General features: G+C 33.1%; 1 protein-coding gene across 10 annotated transcripts in view; it reads left to right on the plus strand.

Annotated features, from left to right (window-relative positions):
- Positions 1-24588, plus strand: part of Ae2 (anion exchange protein Ae2) — a 123810-nt gene that overhangs the window by 26516 nt on the left and 72706 nt on the right. Inside the window, exon 1 of one of the 10 annotated variants that reach the window (XM_074119426.1) lies at positions 3374-3397. The exons of 8 other annotated variants lie outside the window; for them this stretch is intronic. In XM_074119426.1, coding sequence (XP_073975527.1) covers positions 3389-3397 — 9 coding nt within the window. In that variant the 5' untranslated portion in view covers positions 3374-3388. Of the gene's footprint in view, positions 1-3373; positions 3398-14506; positions 14664-24588 lie in introns of those variants that run through there. One more of the 10 variants, XM_074119420.1, reaches the window with a different exon arrangement.

A 24588-nucleotide genomic window follows, 5' to 3' on the forward strand; every position in this document is an offset into this window, starting at 1 on the left:
GTTTATTCTCTACACACTAACTTCTATCTTTTAAATTCATCCAACAATACTAACAATATAACTACTGCATATTAGGCTATCTTTTAGATTAAGCTGATTGTGAGTAAATTTTCAGCGGTAACATTGTTTCAAGATAGTGTTAGAACTGATTTTTGCCAATGGAATAAAACTGTTACCAAGTGTTGAACAATACATCTTACCTAAGTGCAGACCTCAACGTCTGGATGGTAGAATATAACGGAATGAAAGGTACACTTATTTAATAAACTATTCCAATGGGAGGGACACAATAATCTAAAACCAAAGGCTGATCCGCTTGCTTATGAATTCAGCTAAATTCAGGAATTTTTTTGCTCAATAAATAAAAACTACCAAACAAAACTGTGTACTTTAATATGTTCCTAAAGCCGAATAAACCAAATTTTTTAATACTGAACGAAGAGTCATTAAACAAACATAATTTTACACTGGATTTAATAAAAATGATATGGAAATCTTGAATATAAAGAGATTTTTAAGAGAAGATAAAGTCTATGTTGCATTACAATTTTTTTAAAAAAATGATATATTCTCTTTTAAACGGCATCACAAAAATCAAAATCATTAATTTCTTTAGTGACCATGATACCAAGCAAAAGAAAAAAGAAAATAAATACCAATTAGACGACTCACATTTTCATAGAAATAATAAGAACTTCACAGTGATGATCAAAATAGTTTTAAAAGTAGGCCCAGTGAGGGAGGATTGTGATGTATAAAATAAACTCAAACCGAAAATTGTAGAGATCCTGCTTACCTTCTCAGAGGATTCGGAGATGATAATGTGGATAACAATGGAGTTATATTTACAGTGTAGTTTTCAGTTTTTAGCGATTTTGTAGGAAAAAAAATCACATTTTTGTACTAATTTTAGTACGGAAATTTATTTTAGGCCTAAACAATGTATTACCAGATTGCAGTTATAACCCTATGCGCAGACATTTTTTGTTTGTCTCCAAGGTGTTTAATGGTTTGCATTATTGAAAATTTATAGGACATTTAATCGAGCTGTAAACATTCCAAGTTATGAAAATTTATCTTTTCGAAATTGACAATTACAATAGCCAAGGAAAGTTGCAACAATGTCTACCACAAATTTTTAAATCCAGCAGAATAATTTAGCAGGTTATGGGGTAATTTGCTTCTTTACTAACCTGTTGAGCTAGCTGTTAAGTCTGGGGATCAATGACTGTTGTCTCTTCGACAGACAGCTTGGGGCCTCGTTTAGATATCACTGCCACAATTGGTCTGCTTTTCTAAAATTTATACTTTTTGGCAAATTATTCTCACTATTTTTTTTGTTTACCCTATTCCAGGTTATACATTGAAACTTTAACATTTATATAATTTATGATAAAGACGGCTTGAAATACAGGTTTAAAAAAGAGTTAGCGGAGAGTTAATGTGACCTAAATACCGATAAAATTATTTTCAATGCAGTGTAAACTTATTTATTGAACATAAATAAACAAAAGATATTTCAAACGAAATAAATTAATGAAAGAGATCACATATTTGCTTCTTCCGAGTTTATATGATTCAGACAGTAGCTTAGTAGCTCTTCACTTCATTAGGAAAATGTTAAGAGCTCTCGTTTGATTTCACTCATCCTTCGAAGAAAAAGGAAAAAACATATGGTCTCATTCTTGGATGAGGTGGCTGGTTTGACGAAAAAATCTCAAGATTCCAGATAGAAATGATTAATCTCTTTTAATGACGCAATAAATATATTAGTTACAGGAAAAATTTTAAAACCTTCATGGTATAGTTTGAAAACATTTCTATAAAGTTAGTTTTTCTATTTTATCCTCAATTCACATCTTTGAATCTGAGAAGGGCTCCCTTTCAGTAAAATCATATTCTGTTCACATATTGCCTGCAAACCTTAATTAAAATAGTAATGCCTATTTGTCTGGCGTCCAGTTACCAAATTTGGTGTCGTGGTCCAAGTCCAAAGTACATTACACTATAAACATTTTTTTTTCAAATTGCTTGCACTGACTAGGGAACAACCACTTTCAAATCCATGCTCGGAATTACTACACCAATTATTTATTCAGGAAAACTCTGAGATCTATTTCTGATAAAAAGCTTAAGTTTCTAAAAGTATTCAAATGCAGTAACTATATTGTAATTTTAAATTTTAATTAAAGCAACAGTGTTAATTGTAACTGTATTATATATTTTAAAATAGAATGGATTTTCTATAAGTTAGAAAAAAAAGAAATTATACATTACATTATTATCATTAACTGATTGCAGTGTGCAACAAATGCATTTTCCATTTAAATTACGTGCATTTTTGTTAGCTGGTTCAATGGTGTATGATTGTGTCGGAAGCACTGTTGTGACTGTTTTTGTGTTCCACTGTTCCTTTTATCCATTTCCCTCTCATTGTAGTTTGTAACTTATCATTGACTGTCGATGATAACACAGTTAGAAACTAACTCTGTTAACTTCACTCAACAAATGGTGCAGTGAGTAACTTCAACCAATTTTTGTCGTACATATTTTTTCAATCTTTTATTTTCACTTTATTATATTTATAATAGTAATAAGTGGATACATAATAGTCGTTGTATTTTATTATATGAGCGGTCCATCTCTGATTGCTTTCATAATTACTGAGGTAAAGAAGTGAATTTCAAATCTGCTTGGTTATTACTCTATGTAAATTTGATTTAGTTTAAACTATTTTGTATTGAATGTTGGGTTTGTTACAATTTTTTTTTTTACTCTATTTTATTCTGATTATTTGATTAAAATTTACCTTTCACACCTAGTTTTTATTTAAGGATGAAATCTGCCTCCTTATGTTTGAAGTTAAGTACATTTACCTTCAGTTATTATCTTAAATTTAAATAATAAAGGGCGAGTTTTTCTGTATTCGGTGTGCAGTTTATTTTTTTAATTACAAATCATTCTATGACATTAATTAGAAATGATGTTTTTACATTTATAATAACCTAATTTTTACCTACTTGCTATTGAGAACAATTTTAGTAATCACCTTTGTTTGCTGTTTGAATATCCTCCTACTACCTACATATCCCAGTCATACAGATACCATACTAGTGTTGCCCTACTTATGGAATAGTTATTTGCATTAACTCTTACTTTATTCTTTTTTTTTTCCTGTTTAAATATTTCACTTTAATCGAACAATATTGGATGGGTGGTTGAGCTAGTTGATGGTGGTCCCGCTAGAGCGTACAACGTTCACTACAAATGTAACCAGTCTTTCGTGTGGCCCTCTACAGAGCGGCTAAGTATGAATTACTATCTAGTATTAATTTCTATTTGATACTCCTTAACTGCATTTTGCTTGTGTTATGTAATCTACACTTAGATGGCTAGCGTGAGTGTACTTAATCATATTACTCTTGCACTCTGTTGCAATTTATTGGGGGTTATATATATGTGTGTGTGTGTGTGTGTGTATGTTGATGCACATTGTGGAATACTTAAAGCACCGTAATTCTCATTAAATTTAATTCAGTCTCCAATAGGAAGAAAGAATATCGCCAATTTCAGTCTTTTTTTTTTTAAATTTTTTGTCAAAATTTCTACTTATGGACTAGGTCATCTTCTGGACTTATGTTTATTGACAAAATATTTTGTACACTGTTACATCTAAGGTTGGCGAGTTTTCTGCCACTAGGTCGAAAGCATGAAAAAAAAAATAATAATAATAACTGAAATGGCCAATATCTTTCTTCATTCTGGATTAACAAATAAGTCATCAAAAACAATGAATACTCTTCGATTAATTCCTGAGTTTTCTGGAAATTTCCTGTTATTCTGGTACTTGTCTTCATACCTTTGAAACTCAATAGATTTCTTTTCCTAATATTTTTAGATAGCATCAATTTGTTTAATAATAATACCAATTTAAAGAATTTTATTTATTATTGATTTAGATTTAATTTTTTATATTATAGAAGAATTAAATAACTGAAAACCGTTTGTATTTTTGGAACAAATATTTAACGCGGACTAATTTTCAAGAAAAGTGATTTTGTAATTTAATTAAAATTTGTTACATTGAAACTAGGAACGTAAAAAAGAGAGGAAAAAAAACATTCAAGGGTTTATTTAAATACTTCGTGGTGAAGAACCATATCTTGATGCTTTCTTTATTTTCTCACAAAATCATTCTCGATTCTTACACCTCTGCCGGTGGAAAATGAGGTGCCTCTGCCGCGTTGGTCGATATCTAGATGGCTATTATTTTCTAATGTTATTTTAATCGAGATTATTTTCGCATTGCAGAGAGTAAAATCATTCATTTAATCAGTTGCTCTTAGATGGTTACAACTCAGTCAATTTGGTTGCAAACATATGTACAGTAGGTACTATTACTGCTATAAAGGTACATTAAAACACTAACTTTACTCGAATAATGAGATTCTAAGTCTCAGTTTAATCTTGATTATATAATGTAGCCACAAAATTCATAAGCTCCGTTCAAATTAACATTCAGTAACATCAGGAATTACATTACTTTCTGATTCTCAACCAAATTTGTGTCATTTATTTATTATAAGACACGTTTTACGATCCGTCATGCGCATTTGTTTAACTAGCAAATTATGCACATCATTTTCCACGTTTTAAGGTTGGATGAATTGTAAAAATGATGAAATGGCAACGTTGAGCTACAGAGGCTTTTTAGAAGAGAAAATATTCTCAAGGGCAACGTTGCCTGGATTAAAACTCGGGATCATCACGAACCACTTAAATAATCCCTAGATTTTGGACGTTTCAAAGTCAACTAACAAATCATCTATACATTTAATCTGTTTATGACATTATTGAAACTAAAAATAGGTTACCTTGACATAGTACCTTTAATGTGGACATTGAAATGAAATGTAATAAGTTCTGAACCTTCGCCTCCAGGAATGGATACTAGGGTAGTTCTATATTTGAACTCCCCGAAGCTGAGGCTGTCAAGGTTCTTATTCTTGTATTCTCTTGCTGTTTCCTCGTTGAGATTTAGTGTACGAAAGATCTACGCTGTTTACAGTGCCATATGGATTATTTACAAAAGGATATGGGCATGGAGGAAGAGGGTCACAAAGGTTGTGATCCAGTTATATGTCTTTGAATTCCGAAAATAAAGACAATTTGTGGGTTAGAACCTTGAAAATATTAGTAAGAGAATGTCTGGTAAGTTTTCATGCCAGATTTTCGTTAAGACTTGTGTTCAGATCTTCAGGTGCCAACAGTTTGAGGTTTCTCTCAAAATGGTATTCTTCTAAATTGAACAAAAAATGTGTTACAGAAAATTTTTGTAAAATGTTATACTATTGGAACGCTTTGAATATAACAGAGTTAGCTGGGTTATTTTGGGAAAAATTAAATCACAGATTAAATCTAATATGTATTCAAATAAGGTGCTAAACATAATGAATGAAGATGAGTATAATATAACGTTAAAGCAATGGTGGTATGTTAATTGCGGAATGGAACTAATGAGTGCCATTCTCAACTCAATATAAGTAATTTAATTGAGAGACTAAAGATTATCTGTTTACTATTGTGTTTTGATCATTACATTTTCACCTTTATAATATTGCTTTACTGTTTTATGATATCTTAACGTTTAAAAAAAATTATTTGATTTGGATTTTAAAAACGTATCATTAGGCTTAGAGGAATTATTATACTGAATTTAAAATAATTAACACGTTTTAAGCCGGTCAGTTGAGATTGTTTATTTAATTTAAAAAGTTTTATTAAAAAGTTACTGATGTGAAGGATTTTATTGATTTCTTTAAAAGTGTTGCAAACTTATTATGAAGGACTATAAATTTGTTCACTTGTCACATCAATGGATTACTTAAACATAAAAGTAGAGTTTTAAAGTAGTTCAACTTTTAGAATAAATTATTTATTAGATAAACTTTGTAAGAATTGTGAGTGGATTTTGATTTTTCAGATATTTCTTTTAAATATGACTGATTTTTTTACTTCTAATTTTGCTGTAACTTTCAGATCATAACTATAACATTTATCCGTATTTGTTGGAGTACAGAGCTGCGTTGTTCTTCCAGATCGGTTTAACCATTTTTCTTAATGACTATAGTGAGAAGTTGCCAATAGATTAATACCGTAACTTTAATAAAGCAGGTGCATTTGTTTTTTCTAAAACCATTTGATATTATTTGTTATTGTTTTCTAATTAATGAGAGTCAACATCTGATCTCATTGCAATTGGAGACTTTTCCAGTGACTTGCCAGCCTTCCGGTCAATTTTCTTTCATCTTTGAGGTTCCACACAATAGGCACATTTTCACTTGAGATCGATCTATCTTTTACTCTCCTTAGAGTAATACCTTTAATCTGAAATAGTAATTGAAAGTATTCAAGAAGTTTGTGAAGGCAATTTGGAAGTATATTTTGGGCATAGATCTTTGGGGAGTGACTACAGAAATAGGAAAAAAGCTGTGAATTGTAATTAATGAACCTTACTCTAGGAGTTTAGTAGTTCAGGCAGAAAAATATGGCTAGGTTAAGATATTGAAACACTATGCTAATTTTAGTTTTGTATTTTAGCCCAGAGAGCTACTACTTTACAAGTGCTTGCTGGAAATTAAATAAGATTGCAGCTGTGTAACTTTTTTAATTCAACTCTATTCCAAATTGTCCTGGTAGGAATAATTTCGTTGTCTGATTAGTATTTTGATTGTCTGAATTGGAGTAATTATACTAGCAATTTATTAAGGATAGTCTTTTCTTTGTTACCATTTTTTAATGTTATTATAACTTAGTTCATCTTTTCATCTTACTTTAAAGACCAGTGCAGCATTGTCACTAGTAATTTAAAACATTGGGTTAAAACTATTTGCCTTAATGATCTAAGACTTATTAGTTAGTGAACATAGATAATTTCTGTTCTTGGTTCCTAGATTCTGAGGAAAGGAAACCTCTTTCCCTGATTAACCCCACTTAATCTAAATTTTTTTCGGTGCTTAATGTTGCATTGCAACCTTGAAGGTCTATCAATTGAATGATTACCTTTAAATTTTGCTAACTAACTACTCAAATCCAACCTAACTTTTTTTTTTTCATATTTTCCCATGAAAATGAATTTTAGTTTATGATTAGTTCTTTGTCCAATTCTATTGAGAATATAAATTCCCAATATAAATACTCACGACATTCCCACATGCGACACCTCCTTTCTCGCAACTTACCAGGGTAACAACCTCCTTCTAGAACAGCACGACTTAACGAATTTTAAGAAATTTATACAATACACGCAAACGTCATTAGACAAAATTAGGAACTAGTGCTGCAAATGGAAACTAGACAGTGTACAAAAAGACGCATGCTAAAATCTTTTCGCTTTCAGACTAATCGTAATTTTAAAAATCTACAACATTGACGTGCAACGGAAAATAGCAGACGAAACGATTGGAATATCTTGGTTTAGTACTAGAAACATATTATGACAAAATTACCCTGGGGACTCCACACATTACATTGAAATCAAAACATGACTAACAAGCTCTCAGTAGGTGCTCTAATTAATCGACAGACATTTTGAAACCTCATTATACATTTACACTCAGTACCTTTTGGGTGGGCGGTTGATGGAACCATCCGCAGGTCGAATCCTTTTATTTTTTATTTGTTAGAAAAAATACTATTAGCAGAGGGGGTGTTTCTGAATGTTTTCTTTCTCGAATATACTATATAAACATGGCGAACTGTTTGCAAATATATAAATAGTAAGTAAAACAGTAATTCCTATTTTTTTAGGCGGATGATGCGTCCAACTACCTAATTAGGTGTCGTGGACGAAAACATATATAAATAAACGTAGTACCATATGGATATAATTCGGAGACATACACCTATATATACAGGGTGACCAAAGTTATATGCTCCACCCACTTTTTTTTTTTAACGGCGGGAAATTTCGAAAAAATAAAAAACACGTATTTAATCATTTCTAGTCTAGTTTATTTTCAGTGACCGACCCATTTTTTTAAACCCCTGTATCTCGAGATACAGCATCCAACTGGAACATTATATTTTTGTTTGCATATTTTTATAGTATTTGAGCTCCTAAAAAAAAAACAAAAAAAACGTTTTTGAAATCGGTTAGGTTTTTCAAAAGTTATGGTAATTTAAAATATGAAAAAAACAAATTTCAGTTTATTGTCAAAATTGCGTTATTTTTTTTAAAGAATCGGTTCAAACTGGTCACCATCAACGGTTAGACAAGCCAAAACTCTGGACTCCCACGCTTTGCTTGTAGCAGCACTTATGGTGGCGAAGACAAGATCTAGGCAGGCTACAGTTATTCGACGTTCAGGTTGTTTTTTCTACAAACGTTTGGTGTAGAGTTTTAGGAAATCAACTAATCGGCCCATACTTCTACAGAGAGAACTTAACTGGTGTAAGGTATCTAACTTTTTTAAAAAGACATTTTGCGAGTTCTGCTTGAAAATGTTCCACTACAACATCGGCTAGATATGTATTTTCAACAAGATGGTTGCCCGGCACATAATGCGAGAGTTGTTCGACGTTAACTGTACAGGAATTTCCATAAAAAGTGCTGAGGGACTCATTGACCCATCCAATGGCCAACTCGATCTCGACTTAACCCCAATGGACTATTTTTTGTGGGGATATCTAAAAAATAAAGTGTACAGTAACCTTAATCCCGTGGCTTCAGTCGATGATGTGAACCGTCAAATAACTCTAGCCTCCCTAGATCTTGACTTCGCCACCATAAGTGCTGCTACAAGCAAAGCGTGGGAGTCCAGAGTTTTGGCTTGCCTATCCGTTGATTGTGCCCAGTTTGAACAGATTCTTTAAAAAAAATAACGTAATTTTGACAATAAACTGAAACTTGTTTTTCATATTTTAAATTACCGTAACTTTTGAAAAACCTAACCGATTTCAAAATTTTTTTTTGTTTTTTTTAGGAGCTCAAATACTATAAAAATATGCAAACAAAAATATAACGTTCCATTTGAAAAAACAAAGTTGGATGCTGTATCTCGAGATACAGGGGTTTAAAAAAATGGGTCAATCACTGAAAATAAACTAGACCAAAAATGATTAAATACGTGTTTTTTATTTTTTCGAAATTTCCCACCGTTTAAAAAAAAAGTGGGTGGAGCATATAACTCTGGTCACCCTGTATAAATAAGTGAATATATGTGTAAAAAAGTGCGAATAGAATAGAGAGTTTGTCCCAATTGTAATATTTTTTTGAATAGTTAAATTAATATGTAAATCAATTAATTTGAATTGAAAGATTGTGTTTTCCTGCTTCTATTAGTGGTGAGGATTAGTATTAAACTTCTTTTGACTGTATTTGTTACTGAATGGTGTCCAATGGATAGGAAAAGGAAAAGAGGACGGCACTATCTAAGATAGTAGGACGTGATTCATAAATATTCGTCGGATCTGAATGGAGTTCTAGAGATAAAATGAAATGGAAAGAGTTGGGTGAAAGGCTTAACCCAGAAATGGGTTCAATTCCCAAAAAGGAAGACTTTTTTAGGTGTGTTAAAATTTTCTTTTTTTTTTGTTAATTTAATTTGGAATACAAACTTAATTTCAGTTATTTAGTATAAAAAAGAGAAGATATTAATGTAATTTGTTCTTAATTTCTGGAATAAATATTTTATTTATTTATTGGACTCTGGATCACCTATCCAGGCTATTGTTGTCACAAGTACTCTTACTATTGTTTACACTCTTTCTGTGATCACTTTAAGAAGAAATGTCAGCTATTTTTTTCTATAAAATCAGTTTTCATTTGTTGTCATCGTACAGTTTTTCAGGAATAACTATCTTTTTTCCAGTATGGCAATGCATACCTGTCGGAAAACTCAGTTCATTGGCCTACTGCTAAAGTGAGAGGGTTCGAGAGACAAAGCTCTGCTTAAGTTTTTACGTATATTACGAGTTTAAATTTTCAACACTATTTGTACAAATAGTCTTAAAATTAATTCTGTTAACGGACATTAAGGTTTTTAATAGATAAGAAATGACACGAAAATTCCTAAATGAATACCACTGCCTCATATATTCCCTCCAGCTAATGTTAGAAGACCGGTAGGGTTGCTATTCATTACTTTAAATTACGAGTTTATCAATACACTACTCGTAAATCAATACAGTCCAAACTATTAGTAAATTATAATTCAATAATTGGATATAAATTTAGTATTAATGTATGAATGCGTTCAATCAAATACACTGCTCCACAAAAAAAGTGGCGCACTTTAAAAATGCGTTATTTTTTTTTCTCTGTAACTTTTTTGTTCTACATTTTATTTTAGTTAGCAAATATAAGAAGTATAAAGTTACGGGAAGGCTAAAATAAAATAAAAAATGATCTAAAAGAAATAAAAACCTTTAATTTAACAAAAAAGTATTTCTCAGCAAAATATGAGTTTGGAAAAAAAAGTATTTCTTCCGATTAAAAAAGGAGAAAAAGAATTTTAGTAACGTGTATTGCTCGCATTATTGCATCTAATCTCCTCAGCATACTCCTTATTAAATTTCTCACGAAATCTTGTGTTAATTCCTCCCATATCTCCACCAGAGCACCTCGCAACTCTTCTAAGCTCCTGGGAGGATTATTTCTCCATCTTAATCGCCTACCAAGCTCATCCCAAAGATGTTCAATAGGGTTTAAATCCGGGCTGCGTGCTGGTCATCTCAGAATACGAATGCCAGTATCGTGGAGATATTAAACAACACAGGCGGCAGTGTGTGGTCGGACATTATCCTGCATAAAAATAAAATTTTCCCCAATAAATGGTGCATAGGGTATCACATATTGCTGCAAAATTTCCCTCACATACAAATCTGCATTCAAGATTGCCCTGATGAACACGTGGAGCTCAGTATAAGCTCCCATAGAAATCTCAGCCCACACCATCACTGAACCACCTCCGAATGGTAGTCTACCAGAAATATTGCACGGAGCGTAGCGCTCCCCAGGCCTTCGGTAAACTCGTCGCCTCCCATCAGGTGCATAGAGAGCAAAACGGGACTCGTCTGAAAAGAGAACGTTTCTCCAATCGTTCTCAGACCAGTTGCGGTGTTCCCTAGCGAACTCTAGACGGGCTCTCCGATGGTCTACGGTGAGCAATGGTCCTGTGGCTTGCTTCCTAGAGCGTAAATTCATTTCAGCGAGCCTTCTTCGTACATTTTCGGCACTGACTGAAACTCCACGAACTGTAAGCAGTGTTTGAGCTGTTTCAGAAGCAGTTGATGTACGATTTCTTAGTGTGTGAATTCTAATAAATCGGTCATCAAGTGCTTCTGTGGCTCTTGGTCGACCCGAACCTTGTCTGCGAGTGCAGAGGCCTGTCTCCCGGTAACGATGGATGGCTCTACGGACGGTGGTCTCAGGCAACCCTAACGTTCGTGCTGCGTACCGCTGACTCCGTCCATCCTCAACTAATGCAATAATACGGGCCACTTGCTCTGCTGTAATTGAGAGTTTGCAATGCTTTCAGCTTGAAAAGAGTCGAAACGCAACTGTAGAGGTCAATAAATTTATTTACTGTTGAGGTGAAGTTCACGTTGTTGTTTACACAAAAAGACCGAAGGGGATTAAACGAGGAATTGCTTCTCTATTTACAAGAAACTTTGGGCCTTGATTCGATTAATTGTTCCCTGACAGGTTATGAAAATAATTAAAACTAATAATCTTTCCCCAAAATGTGATAAAACAAAAAATAAACGCTTTTTTCAAAGTGCGCCACTTTTTTTGTGGAGCAGTTTATATTTTGTTGAACAAATCGTTGTTTCAATCCATTTGATAACCCTAATTTAAGAGTATTATTTTCGAATTCCAGTTTCCAACAAGTTGATAGAGTGAGTGCAGTGATAAATTGAAGTAATAACTCTAAAGATAGATTCTGAAACTCTATTAACTAGCCTAGACCTAGACTATCACTTGACTGCGAACACTAGTGATTTTAGAACTATCTTCTATTAATCTAACGCCCTAGCGTGGAATGTGATTTCAGTGAATGCCCATTGATCTGGTCAGAAATGTGTCCGCTTTCTGTTTATGTTATCTTCATATCAGTTTCTCAACTGTTTTAATGTAAATAGTTGGATCCATCTAGATTTTACAGTTATTCAGTCTTTGTTAATTTGTACAATGGTTTTATTAATTAATTATTTAGATTTATTTGCCGAGGATGAAACTCGTGGCCCTCGACTGTCCCAAAGCGCTTGTTTTGTGAACGTTTAGTGTGCATTGTTAGTAAAATAACAGCCAGTCTATTTTTGAAAACAGAAAATTTCCCTTGCATCTATTTAAGCATTGCATAAATCTTATTGTTATAGATCTGATCACTCTTAGCATTAAACAAAATCTTTTCGATTGCAATAAATTTATCTGATGAGGTGTGAGCAGAGAGCTTCCATTAATGATGCCTCGTAAACATTTCTCAGAAATAACTTTCTCAGACGTCATGACAAAGAAAGCTCCAAGCTATATACCAGTGAAGGAAATATTTTTTGGGTATGGAATGAAAAGGTTTAGTGTTTTATTAGCATTTTGCAAATAAAGCTTTAAGTTTGTGTGTATAAGTACGATTCCTGAAAAACCGTTTTGAATACCAGCTTGAAATGGTGAAAACACAACGATTCTTTTGTTGAGATAAAATTATTGGAAGTATGATTCCAGCTTCAATTGTATTTTACTTTTCTAGAACTGACTTTTTAACAATTTGCATCCAATGAAGACGAAAACAAAGTTTGAAGCAAAAGAGATTTAGCAATCAGTATTTTTTAGTATTGAAATAAAAAGTGCCTCTTTCATATTACTATCTGTATTCTGTATAATACTATCTGTAAAACTTTTTGATTAGATTATAGTATTTACAGCCTTTTAGGCGTTAGTGAGGAAGGGTTCCTTTTTGTCTAAATTCTGTAAGATAGCTTGGTATATATATATGGATAACGACTTTTTCTCGGAAACTAAGATAGCTAGAAAAAAACTAAAAAATACGTGTTCCCTTAGTTTTTTGTTAGGAATCCAAATTTACTTCGTAAATTTTTTTCGGTGCTTCCAGAAGCGAGGTACAGGCACCAACTTCATTTTTTCAAATAGGAAGGTGCGGTTTTTATTTCAGAAATAGATTCCTCTATTTTTTTTAAAGAAAAATTTACTGGAACGGTTTTTTTCTGTGAGCGATATTTTAGAAGTTATGAATGAAAACATGATTCTTATAAGAAATTTCAAAATGATAATATTATAACGGTTTTTTGATTGAATAAGAAGAAAAGTACTATTTTATCATAAATTTTACTCCTCATTAATATTGCAGATCATGCTCGAAATGGCCTCCACAATTAGAGATGCATAGACATGCACTTTCCTGCCAATTGCCCCTTACTGCCAAAGAAGTACATTCGGCTTTAACCGAGTTACAGGCATCTATTATTCTCTGCTTTAGTTCATCTACAGATGCAATCCCTGCTTGATTCTGATACCTAGATTTAGAAATGCTTTTAGATAAGCAGAAATAAGGAAAGAAAGAAAAAAGTTATGAATAATCACCTTGTTTTTCAGGTATCCCCAAAGGAAATAGTCTGTAGGTGTCAAATCCGGTGAACGAGATGGCCACTGAATCGTCCCCCATGTCGATATAATACCATGAGGCATGTAAAGAGATATCTCGATAGGCAATTTGATGGGCATGTTATATCGACACGGGGGCTATTCAGTAGCCACCTCTCTCACAGGACTTGACACCTATGGACTATTTCCTTTGGGGATACCTGAAAAACAAGGTGATTATTCATAACTTTTTTCTTTCTTTCCTTATTTCTGCTTATCTAAAAGCATTTCTAAATCTAGGTGTATCAGAATCAAGCCGGAATGGCATCTGTAGATGAACTAAAGCAGAGAATAATAGATGCCTGTAAGTCGGTTAAAGCTGAATCTATTTCTTTGGCAGTAAGGGGCAGGAAAGTGCATGTCTATGCATCTCTAATGGTGGAGGCCATTTCGAGCATGATCTGTAATATTAATGAGGAGTAAAATTTATGATAAAATAGTACTTTTCTTCTTATTCAATCAAAAAACCGTTATAATATTATCATTTTGACATTTCTTATAAGAATCATGTTTTCATTCATAACTTCTAAAATATCGCTCACAGAAAAAAACCTTTCGAGTAAAAGTTTCTTTAAAAAAATAGAGGAATCAATTTCTGAAATAAAAACCCCACCTCCCCATTTGAAAAAATGAAGTTGGTGCCTGTATCTCGCTTCTGGAAGCACCGAAAAAAAGTTACAAAGTAAATTTGGATTCCTAACAAAAAACTAAGGGAACACGTATTTTTTAGTTTTTTTCTAGCTATCTTAGTTTCCGAGAAAAAGTCGTTATCCATATAGCTTGGGACACCCTGTATATATACATATATATATTAGGAGAGAATCTTGATGCTAGTGTTGTCGGGCGCGCAGCAGTCACCTGGTCCCGGGAATAGGTCATGGTCCTGGAGGCGGAAGATGGAGGCAGTGCAGTGGTGGGAGGCGGCAGTAAGGTCAGGTCTATATCGAGCGCAGTCTCTCTCGGCACTTCAGTTCGCTCTCTCTCGGCCGCCACTGTCTCCAATGTGAGTATCATCTGCTCTCTCACTGCCTCCAATAGTTATACTTTCTTTTTTTAAGATGAATTTCTGCATTTAACCACCCAATTTTCTTCTATTTACTTTTGAGTATTTCTTTTTTTTTCCAATTTAATCATTTCATTGAATATTGTATTGCCCCACCCTTTAATTGGTCTATTAGATTTCCCTCCATAACCTAGAGTGCTGTATTCTGCATACTCTGTAGCTCTAGATACCGGCAAAAGTTTATTTCATTATTATGTTAGATTTAAAGAACATTCTCTATATTCCCTATTGTCTAATTATTGTTCTACTTTGTTCTTAAAGAACCAAATACTTGCATACAAATATTTCTACAATTCATTGCTATTATATTTATTCTTTTCATCTAGAAAAAAATCCAAAAATATTGTATTATTATTTAAAATAGCACAATTTTTCCTCCCATAAAAAATTGTGCAACTTGATAAATCTCAACTACATTGAAAACATCAGGTGTGACACACTTTCCCATAATTTTGCTTACCTCCTTTTCTTGAAACTAATTAATTTTGTACACTTTCATTAAACTTGTGTGTTTTACTGAACTAGTTAGCTTTTCTATACTAAACGTTACTCAATATATCTAGACTTGTATTATACATAAAGTGGCATAAATTAAAATTATTGTAGCTCCCGAAGATATTAAGACATTTATTACTGTCGGAAATTATTCAATCAGGCAATATGACGTTAAGCTTTCGATAAAAATAATCAGTTAGACTAAATTCAGTTTACTTAATTTTGTTGAAAAATTGCGAGAATGATTTTTCTGTAATTTTGTGTAATGTGTACTAGTATGCAGGCTTATCACTTTTATTTATGACATTTTCCTGGAATATTGTTTTTTTTTTTTTTTGGAGGGGAAGGAGCTAATTATTTTTAGAGTATTATGAATTCTCAGAGTTTTTAAAATGAAAATCAAACTAAGTAAATTGTAATAATACTGGACTGATTTTGACGAAATAGTTCTATTCTGCAGTAGTAACTAATGAAATTTTAATTTTGAACATTCAGCAATTTTGGGGGGGGGGGTTCTGGAGGTTACATCTGCATCTAAGATGAATAATTTTATTTGCAACTTAAGCAAACAAACATACTGAGCTTAAAACTTTGATAAATTCTTCGTTTTTAGTGGGTTAGAACTTCACACTTTTAGCCATTAGTTGTTTTTTTGCAAATGGCTTCAAGCCAAGTAAGCCACCCTTACTCGGTTTACAGTTTTACGCGTTTTTTTTTCTTTCTCGATAATTGCAATAAATACTATCTTAAACTTAGCATTTTGTGCCGGCACTGCAGTAATTTGATTTAAGAATTTTTCCAAAAAAAAAAAAAACTTATTTATTTATTTTTGGAGGGATTCTCGGAGAAGTACGAGTAACTGTAGCCTCAAATATGCCTTCTAAGAGTTGCCACATCAGTGTAATTTCTATCTTCTTCTTTTTTTTGTAATTAAATGATACCTGAATTAATGTTTGAAATAAATGAATCGGAAAACAAGAACTGTGACTTTATAGTTTCGAGTTTCAGAATTTTGAGTTGAAATTTTCCCTTAACTGATCTCTTAAGTTCACCAAATAAACTTATTAAGCTAAGCTAATGGCTTATACTTATACTCAAACATCAATTTATTTGAAGCATGCACGTCTGGTGCATATTTATATGAGGCATGTTTAAATAGTCGATATAATTTTTGTGGTTGAAGAAGATAAGGCGCGACTCTGTCTACGGATCGATTTACAGTCAAACCCACCTCATAATATCGCTGATACGATCAATTACAAGCTTAATCATTTTACAATTGTAGCTGTAAACATTATATTTCAAAAATATTTCGAGATTTTTGCTTTTGTAACAGCAGATAATGTATAGACATAAAAACTTTTGTTTTAATAATATGACTTTTTAATTCATTCCTGAATACATTCACAGCATAACTTCCAGCATTCATGCATACATATTAAAATATATCATAGTTTCGTTACTTCAGAACCACTTTCATTTAAGGTGTTTACACCATTAAGATGTGTTCCATTAGCAACCCTGATCAATCCAAGATCTTCCCAATTATCCACTCTTAGTCCTGTTCCTAGCATCTTTTCATTTCTATCCTCAAAGGATGTACATTTTGAGTGTCCTGTTATTCTGCGTCTTTCTGTTAGGTATTCCAATAGCTTTTTTGGCCATCTTTCCTTATTTATCTTATTAACGTGGTCGAAACATTTTGTGCCGGCACTGCAGAAGATTTAGATTTGCATTAGACCTAATTCTAATTCCAATATTAGACACGCACTGGAGACTAAACACCTTATTTTTTCGCCAAAAGTTGATCTCCAGACCTAACAATCGTTCCCAGTTCTTATTAAGTTGATTGAGTTTCCAAGTCACCACTTCTGCCCTGTGCGTGATAGATTTTCCTCTTTAAGGATACTATAACTTCTTTCGCTCATATAATTGGGTTTAATTCGCCATTCATTCCTTTTTTTCCATTTCCTATCTGGAGGATGTCTGTTTTAGTTTGCCCCATATTTGAAGTCTGCAGTCTCTCTTATCTTCAGACCATCCAAATTTAAATCTTTTATGGGGTAGAATATCTGGGCTCATAGTTTTAAATTTTCCAAATTAATTTCCACACTCCAACTAATTCGTTTTACAAAATCAAAATACTAAGTAAGTTTCAAATTTAGTTTTAGATCTTTACTCGGTGAATTTTCAGGATTGGCGCATGATGTGAAGTTGTGATGTCATCATCTCTGCTGTGAATATTATTTTTCAACTTAGATTTTCAGAAATAAATTTAAATCGAAATTTTTCTACTTATCCAAACTTATAAATAGTTTAAACAATACATCTCTTTTTTGGGGGGGTTCATTTAAAAACATTATTTTTAGGTCAGTACATTTCTTCTGATTCTGGAACTCTCACGTCGTTTAAGTTCTCCATCGCCTCTAACATTAAGTTGAACAGAAATAATATTTCATTTCTAGATCCGTTGCTACTTCCAAACCTTCCGTCAATACAGTTTTATCAAAATAATGTTTTTTGATTCCTTCATTTACTTTCTGCCATCTATTTATAATTATCAAAGTGTTTCTAAATTTTCTGCTTGTTATTTTCATTGGCATTTTGACAGAAAAGATTTTTTATTTATTTATTTTAGTTTATTTGAAGAAGATAGGTACATACCTAACTTATAAATTTCTTATTATTAAAAAGGTAAACTGTACCAAAAGTTACCTTTGGCAGGATTTTATTCTGCCTTTTAAATATATTTATGTTTAATAAATATATTTCTATAAAAATTATCTTTCTGTACCATTTAGTAATGTTTCGTCACTCTAACGATAAGTAGCCCACTAGCTAGTCGAGTCAGCTAGTATTCGAATGAATTATTATTTACCACAATTGATTTTTCTTTTGTAATACATTAAGTGCATTTATATTAGGTTGACTATTTCTTATTCATTAAATATTGTAACTGAAATAAGCCTTTACAACTAATGGTAGCTCAGATCTTGCATGATGAAGATGTAGTTTTTGAGGTAGTGGTGATTTAGCTAAAACAAAAACTCCTGATGAAGGGCATCAATAGTATACACGAAACGTAGAGCAACAACAAAGGATTTTTAAAAAGACTTTATTTGGCCGTTGCTAAAATAAACTACTCCTCATATCGTAAGTAATTTTGCGTTAATCATTCAAGATGACAAAAGATTTTTAATTTCATTCCATTCACGGATTATGATAAAAGTATTTTTGGGTCCCAACCGTTTCATCGGTCCATCATAGTCTGGCGGAACTGTAAAGACTGGACAGATTTTAGATCTTCAAATTATCGATTAACCGTTTGGTTTGTAATATTAAGTATATATTTCTTTCAAACTGCGTGCTCACGCGTGCACCTACAGTCATGAACATTATGACTGTAATGTAATTTGGTTTTTTAGTTAGGTTCTTGTCCTGTGCAAGAACACCCGTAGGAACATATCTTTATCTATTCTATATCAAGTATTCAGACCAGAATGTAGAGAACACCTTGGGTAGAAAGGTTAAATGGTAACAATATACTCGTAATTGTATGACAGAGCTAGCTATTCGTTGGCCTTATTAATGTACTCCACCGGACTGATGCTTAGCAGGAAAGCCCAAAGAGTGAATTAAAGGTTGAAATTGCTTAATTTAAAATAAATAAATGAAATAATTTTTTTAATGAACATATCCCGAGTAATCTTTCTCAGTCGAGTTTCATGGATAATGGTGGCATAGAATTTTTTTTGTGAGGCCCCTTAAAGGTATACTGTCGTGTGTATACAACTTTTTTAAAAATAGCATCAGTAAATCAAGATAAAATCCCCAGTATTTTTGGTCACCTGTTGGTTCAATTCAGTGTAATTAGTATAATTATAAATTTGGACTGTAAAACAATGTTTCCTGTAGGAATATTAGTTCACTTTAAATCAATATTAGGGACAGGCACCGGCTGCAACTACTTGTTATATTCAGTAAAACTTCCTTTCTTTTTCTTTAAACTTTTGTTATGCATTTTTCTATAAATTATCAATTGAAGTCTGATATAAAGGATCTGGTTTGCTCTAAATTTAATTGCTGGTTTCGTTTGATAATGAAATGTTAGCTATATTGAGGGCAGTATTATACTTCAGTGATATTCTGCATAGTTGTGCAGTGGAGTGTTAGGTAGGAGTATTTTAAACATCACAGGTCGCCATGATCCCTATATGTAAGTCTTCTTTCAATTAATACCATTTGTTAAAAGGAATCATTTATTTATTTTATTTTAGTTTATAATAATTATTATAAACCCTGATGATTGTGTTAAAATGAATCTATCAACCATTTCTTTGAACAAAAAGGAAATCAATTTTCTGAGGTTTTAATAGAAGTTTCCAATTAGGAAATTGGAAAATTCTATTAAAACCTCCTCATTATTATTTTTTTGTTTTTTCTTTCTGAAATATTAAAATTTCGAATTAAAAGTGAAGAGTAATTATCAATGTTAGAAACATGTACGCCATAAGTAGAGTATAGAGTAAAACTAAGATTTCGAACTTACTGTGCCCTTGCAAGCTGGTGGTTGTTCAAAATATTTATTCATTTTCGTCTGATCAAAAAATAACTTCATATGGTTTTGAAAATAGAGTTTATTGGGATCTGGTAAAAGACCATTTTTGCGTATTATCTGTAAAATTATAATTATGTGCTTTGTGACCTTAATCTGTGTATTAACAAACGACAAGTGGTCAGGTGTAGGTTAAAGGAATAATTTTATCTCATTTAGATTCGCCGCAAAAGGACTAGAAAGCCAAAGAAATTAGGAGGTGATACAGAATAGACTGGAGAAAAGTCTACTGGCTCTTGGAGGGTACTAACAGAGCTATATTCTGGAAAAGACTTACTCGGCTGAGAATGCCGAATGAAGCAGTGAGAATAAGAGTACTGCAACGTTTGTGTCCTATGGAAATAAACAGTGAAGCTGAGATTGAGGATAAGACTTGTAAGATAAAGAATAATTATCAATGTTATAATCAATACTAGTAGAACCAGTAGAATATATATAATATATAATACCAGCAGAACTATAATTTTGAAATAGATAGGAGCTGTTAAGTTTTGTACAGATATACGAGTAGTTCACATCTTAAGTGTAAACTAGCAAAAGCAGGTATTATTTTCAAATTTAACTAACGTTTTTAAAAGTGCACTGAGACATTCGAGATAATGGATTGGCTCAGTTACTTTTGTTGGTGCCGAAGTGCGGATGGGAGCCACTTGGCAAGGGGACAAATAAATTAGTATTAGAACTGCATAAATTGGGAGCACTATGGCTCCCTCAGTTCAAAGCTGTGGGTATGGCCGTATTGGTTATTGCTGGTTTGATTATATAGTTAACGAAATTATATAATTAGGTGGAAGGTAGAAGTAATCAAATTAGCGGCTAGCCAAGGTGGAAGAACCTGAACTTTACCAAGAAGGGCAAACCGACTGTAACTGGGTGGTTGAGGTATCTGACGGCAAGGCCTATGGCAAGTGATGCCATAGACAAAGTGTTCATGAAAAGCTGATGTTATTCTACAATGTTCTCCAATACAATATTCTACCTGTTCTCTGACCTTTACCAGTATCATCATGAAACTCTAGATAACTCTGGACAACATCTTCAAACTTGCCCGACCCACTCTTCACTATGTACTATAATCGACTTCCTCCATTTGATAGCTTCCACAGTCCCAGGTCAAGCTCCACGGTAGCCGAACAGTTAGAGGCGAGACCTAATGAGTATTGTGGTACTGGGTTCGATTCCCATTTTAGGCCAAGAGATTTTATTTAATGTATGTAAGAACTTTGTAGTGAAGTTATGTTTGCAAATCGCCTCCGTCCACGACACCTAAACGGTAATTTGACGTACAGCTCCCTTTACTTTACTTTACAATCCAAGGTCCTCCTTTATCTAAAACCATTCACTGAAACTCCTCTTCGCTTTAGATTATCATCCTGACCCTCTCTGTTACCAAATATCCATCTTAATCCTTCCGTTCCTCAATTTAAAAACTTAAACATATATTGCTTCAAACATTCTTCTTTAGCTGCAGTTTTTATTACCCTGCATACAATTTTCTTGGTCTAAATTAAACAAAAAATTTAAGACTATAATAGTTGAGACATTCGAAGTTATTTATGTTCTTAAGTGCATAAATAACTGATTTTAATATTAACTTTTAGCTTGGTACTGTTAAATTTTCTCAGTGTGTGATAGAAAGGCGAATCTGTATATTATTTACATCAGGCACCGGCGTCTGAAAATATGAATCTATTTGTAAAATTTAGAAAAAAACAACACTAAATCTAATTGCGTAAATTTGCTTTTATTTGCGATAATTTGGGCTTTCTTACTAGCAGGGTAAAACCGCAAGGTTTAAACTAAAAGACAACGAAAGAAATTCAAGCAGTTATATTCAGTAGAAAATATAACTTTATTCTGAAATTAGATTCATATTGTCAAATTGTGTGAAATATCTATCTGATTAAGTTTGATTAGTTGTCTGAAACGGATAGACAGGGATAGACACTTCGTCTCCCTCATCAAACCCATTAATTTTTCTATTTTAGAGCCTCAAATATATTCTCGCAAAACCAATCTAGAATATGTTTTTCGAATGATATTAAGATTTATAATAATAAACATTGGAAAGAAAAAAGGAATGTGAGAGGGTAATGGCGGAATGTGACTGAATGCAGTGAAGCAGACGATGAAGGGAATAGAAACGCTTCGCACGATCTTGGTGGTATTTCTTGAATTTACCTTCCATAAGTTATATAGAGCACCCGCTGCCAATCTCCTCTCTTTTATAAAATAAAGATCAGGAGAAGATTGTCTATTGTGCGGCAATAATTCTGTTTGCCAGCATGGTTTGAGCTTAGCCTTTCTCACTAGCTATCTAAAAGGCAAAGAAATAAATTTACGCTGCCAGATTTAGTAGATAATTACATTATTCTACGAGGGTCGTTTGAAAAGTCCGTGCAAAAATAAAAACTACTTAATTTTTTGGGGTAAACCTTTTTTATTTCTCAACATAGTCTCCTTTTAGGCTTATACACTTCGTCCAACGCTGCTCTAGTTTGTTGATCCCTTTCGAATAATAGGATTTGTCCAAGTCTGAAAAATAGCCATTCGTTTCTGCAATCACCTCCTCGTTTGAATAAAATCTTTTTCCCGCCAGCCATTTCTTCATATTGGGGAACAAATAGTAGTCCGAGGGAGCCAAGTCTGGAGAATAGGGGGGATGTGAAACGAGTTGGAACCCTATTTCCATTAATTTTGCGACCACAACTGCTGAGGTGTGAGCTGGTGCGTTGTCGTGATGGAAAAGGACTTTTTTTGTGGGCCAATCGTGGGCGTTTTTCTTGCAGCTCGGTTTTCAAACGGTCCAATAACGATGAATAATATGCACCTGTAATAGTTTTACCCTTTTCCAGATAGTCGATTAGGATTATTCCTTGCGAATCCCAAAAGACAGTCGCCATAATCTTTCCGGCCGAAGGAAGGTCTTCGCCTTTTTTGGCGCAGATTCCCCCTTGGTAACCCATTGTTTAGATTGTTCTTTGGTCTCAAGAGTGTAGTGATGTATCCATGTTTCATCCACAGTGACGAAACGACGCTTAAAGTCCTGCGGATTCTTCTGGAACAGCTGCAAACTGTCCTTGTAACACTTCACACGATTTCGTTTTTGGTCAAGCGTGAGCAATCGCGGCACCCATCTTGCGGATAGCTTTGTCATGTTCAAATGTTGATGCAAAATATTATGTACCCGTTTATTCGAGATGCCCACAGCACTAGCAATCTCACGCACCTTCACTCTTCTGTCATCCATCACCATATCATGGATTTTATCAATGATTTATGGAGTAGTAACCTCAACAGGGCGTCCAGAACGTTCAGCGTCACTTGTGCCCATATGGCCACTCCGAAAATTTTGAAACCACTTATAAACTGTTCTAATCGTAGGTGCAGAGTCACCATAATGTTTATCAAGCTCCTCTTTAGTCTCCTGAGGCGTTTTGCCTTTCATAAAGTAGTATTTAATCAACACACGAAATTCTTTTTCGTCCATTTTTTGAAAATCACTCGACTTCCTCGATTCAAACGAATGCCAAACACAAAGAACTAGACAGATCTGGCTGAAACTTGGTGTGTGTTCTTCCAAGAGATGCTACTAACTAAACATAACCTCGATACGCGCCAGTAGTGCTATCTCTCTGACTTTGCACGGACTTTTCAAACGACCCTCGTATAACAAGATACAAAGTTTCCTCTTGTTTGAAGTAACATTTCTGTTTAAAGATTTACTTAAATCCAAATTTTATTATAAACTAGTTAATTCAATAAGGATGTGGATATATTAGAAAAAGTTTTTCCGCTTTTCCCATTTAAATATTATTTAGTTGATTATTTCTCTCTCTAAGTCTGCCAGTGGTCTCTACACGAGATATTATCATTTTGAAAGGGAAATACCGGCCCAGGAACTGAAACGAAAACATGTTTTATTCACTAACATCTATTTACTAGAATACAATCCTTTTATACAAATCAGCCATATCCAGATTGAAATGGTTTTGTTGTGTAAGACATTGAAGATACAGGGATAGACGATAATACTTTAGTATTGTTGCCAGCTTGTCCGCAGATATGTAGTTACAAGTTAGTTCATATCGTTGTTTCAAACTGCAAACATCAGTATTAACTAATTCGAACAAATTTCTATTCAGTAGATTTTGTTTTCTTGTAAGTATCATTATTAGTTTTGTTATTGTATTGCATTATTAATGATATGCAAATATTAATTATTTGAATCATTAGAGTAGTTGGCGTAAGACTATTTGCTGCCTGTAACAAGTTAGAGAGGAAAAATATTGCATCGTGCAAATCTTTCTTTGGAACCCTGTAAACATGGAAAAATAAATATTTTTGTCAATAATTGCAGTGTTACCGTGCATGTAAGCGCGAGCAGTCTGCATAATTCATAAAGTGAAACTTGCAACAATTCAGTCGTGATATTTCTTTTAAGTTCCATCATTTGCTACTTACAATCAAAGTTTACCCAAAAATCGTCAAATTTTCAGAATCAAAATTTCAGTTTTACGATTTTCTCTTTAAAAGTAGTTCCATTGATTTTCTCTTTAAAAGTGGCTCCATCGATTTTCTCTTTAAAAGTGGCTCCACCATCGATTTCCCTTAAAACTTCGTACTTACTGCACATACAGGTCTACCACTACCTGTTGTCTAAGTCATGTTTTTTTGACGAGTTATAGTTTGATAAGGGCGGTCATGTTGTACTAGTTTGTTTAGATTTTGCGGTCTTTTCTTTTTTGGTCCTAA

This window comes from Rhodnius prolixus, unplaced genomic scaffold, assembly GCF_049639745.1.
Source record: "Rhodnius prolixus isolate KJV_2025 unplaced genomic scaffold, Rpr scaffold_2, whole genome shotgun sequence".
Taxonomy (NCBI): Eukaryota; Metazoa; Arthropoda; class Insecta; order Hemiptera; family Reduviidae; genus Rhodnius; species Rhodnius prolixus.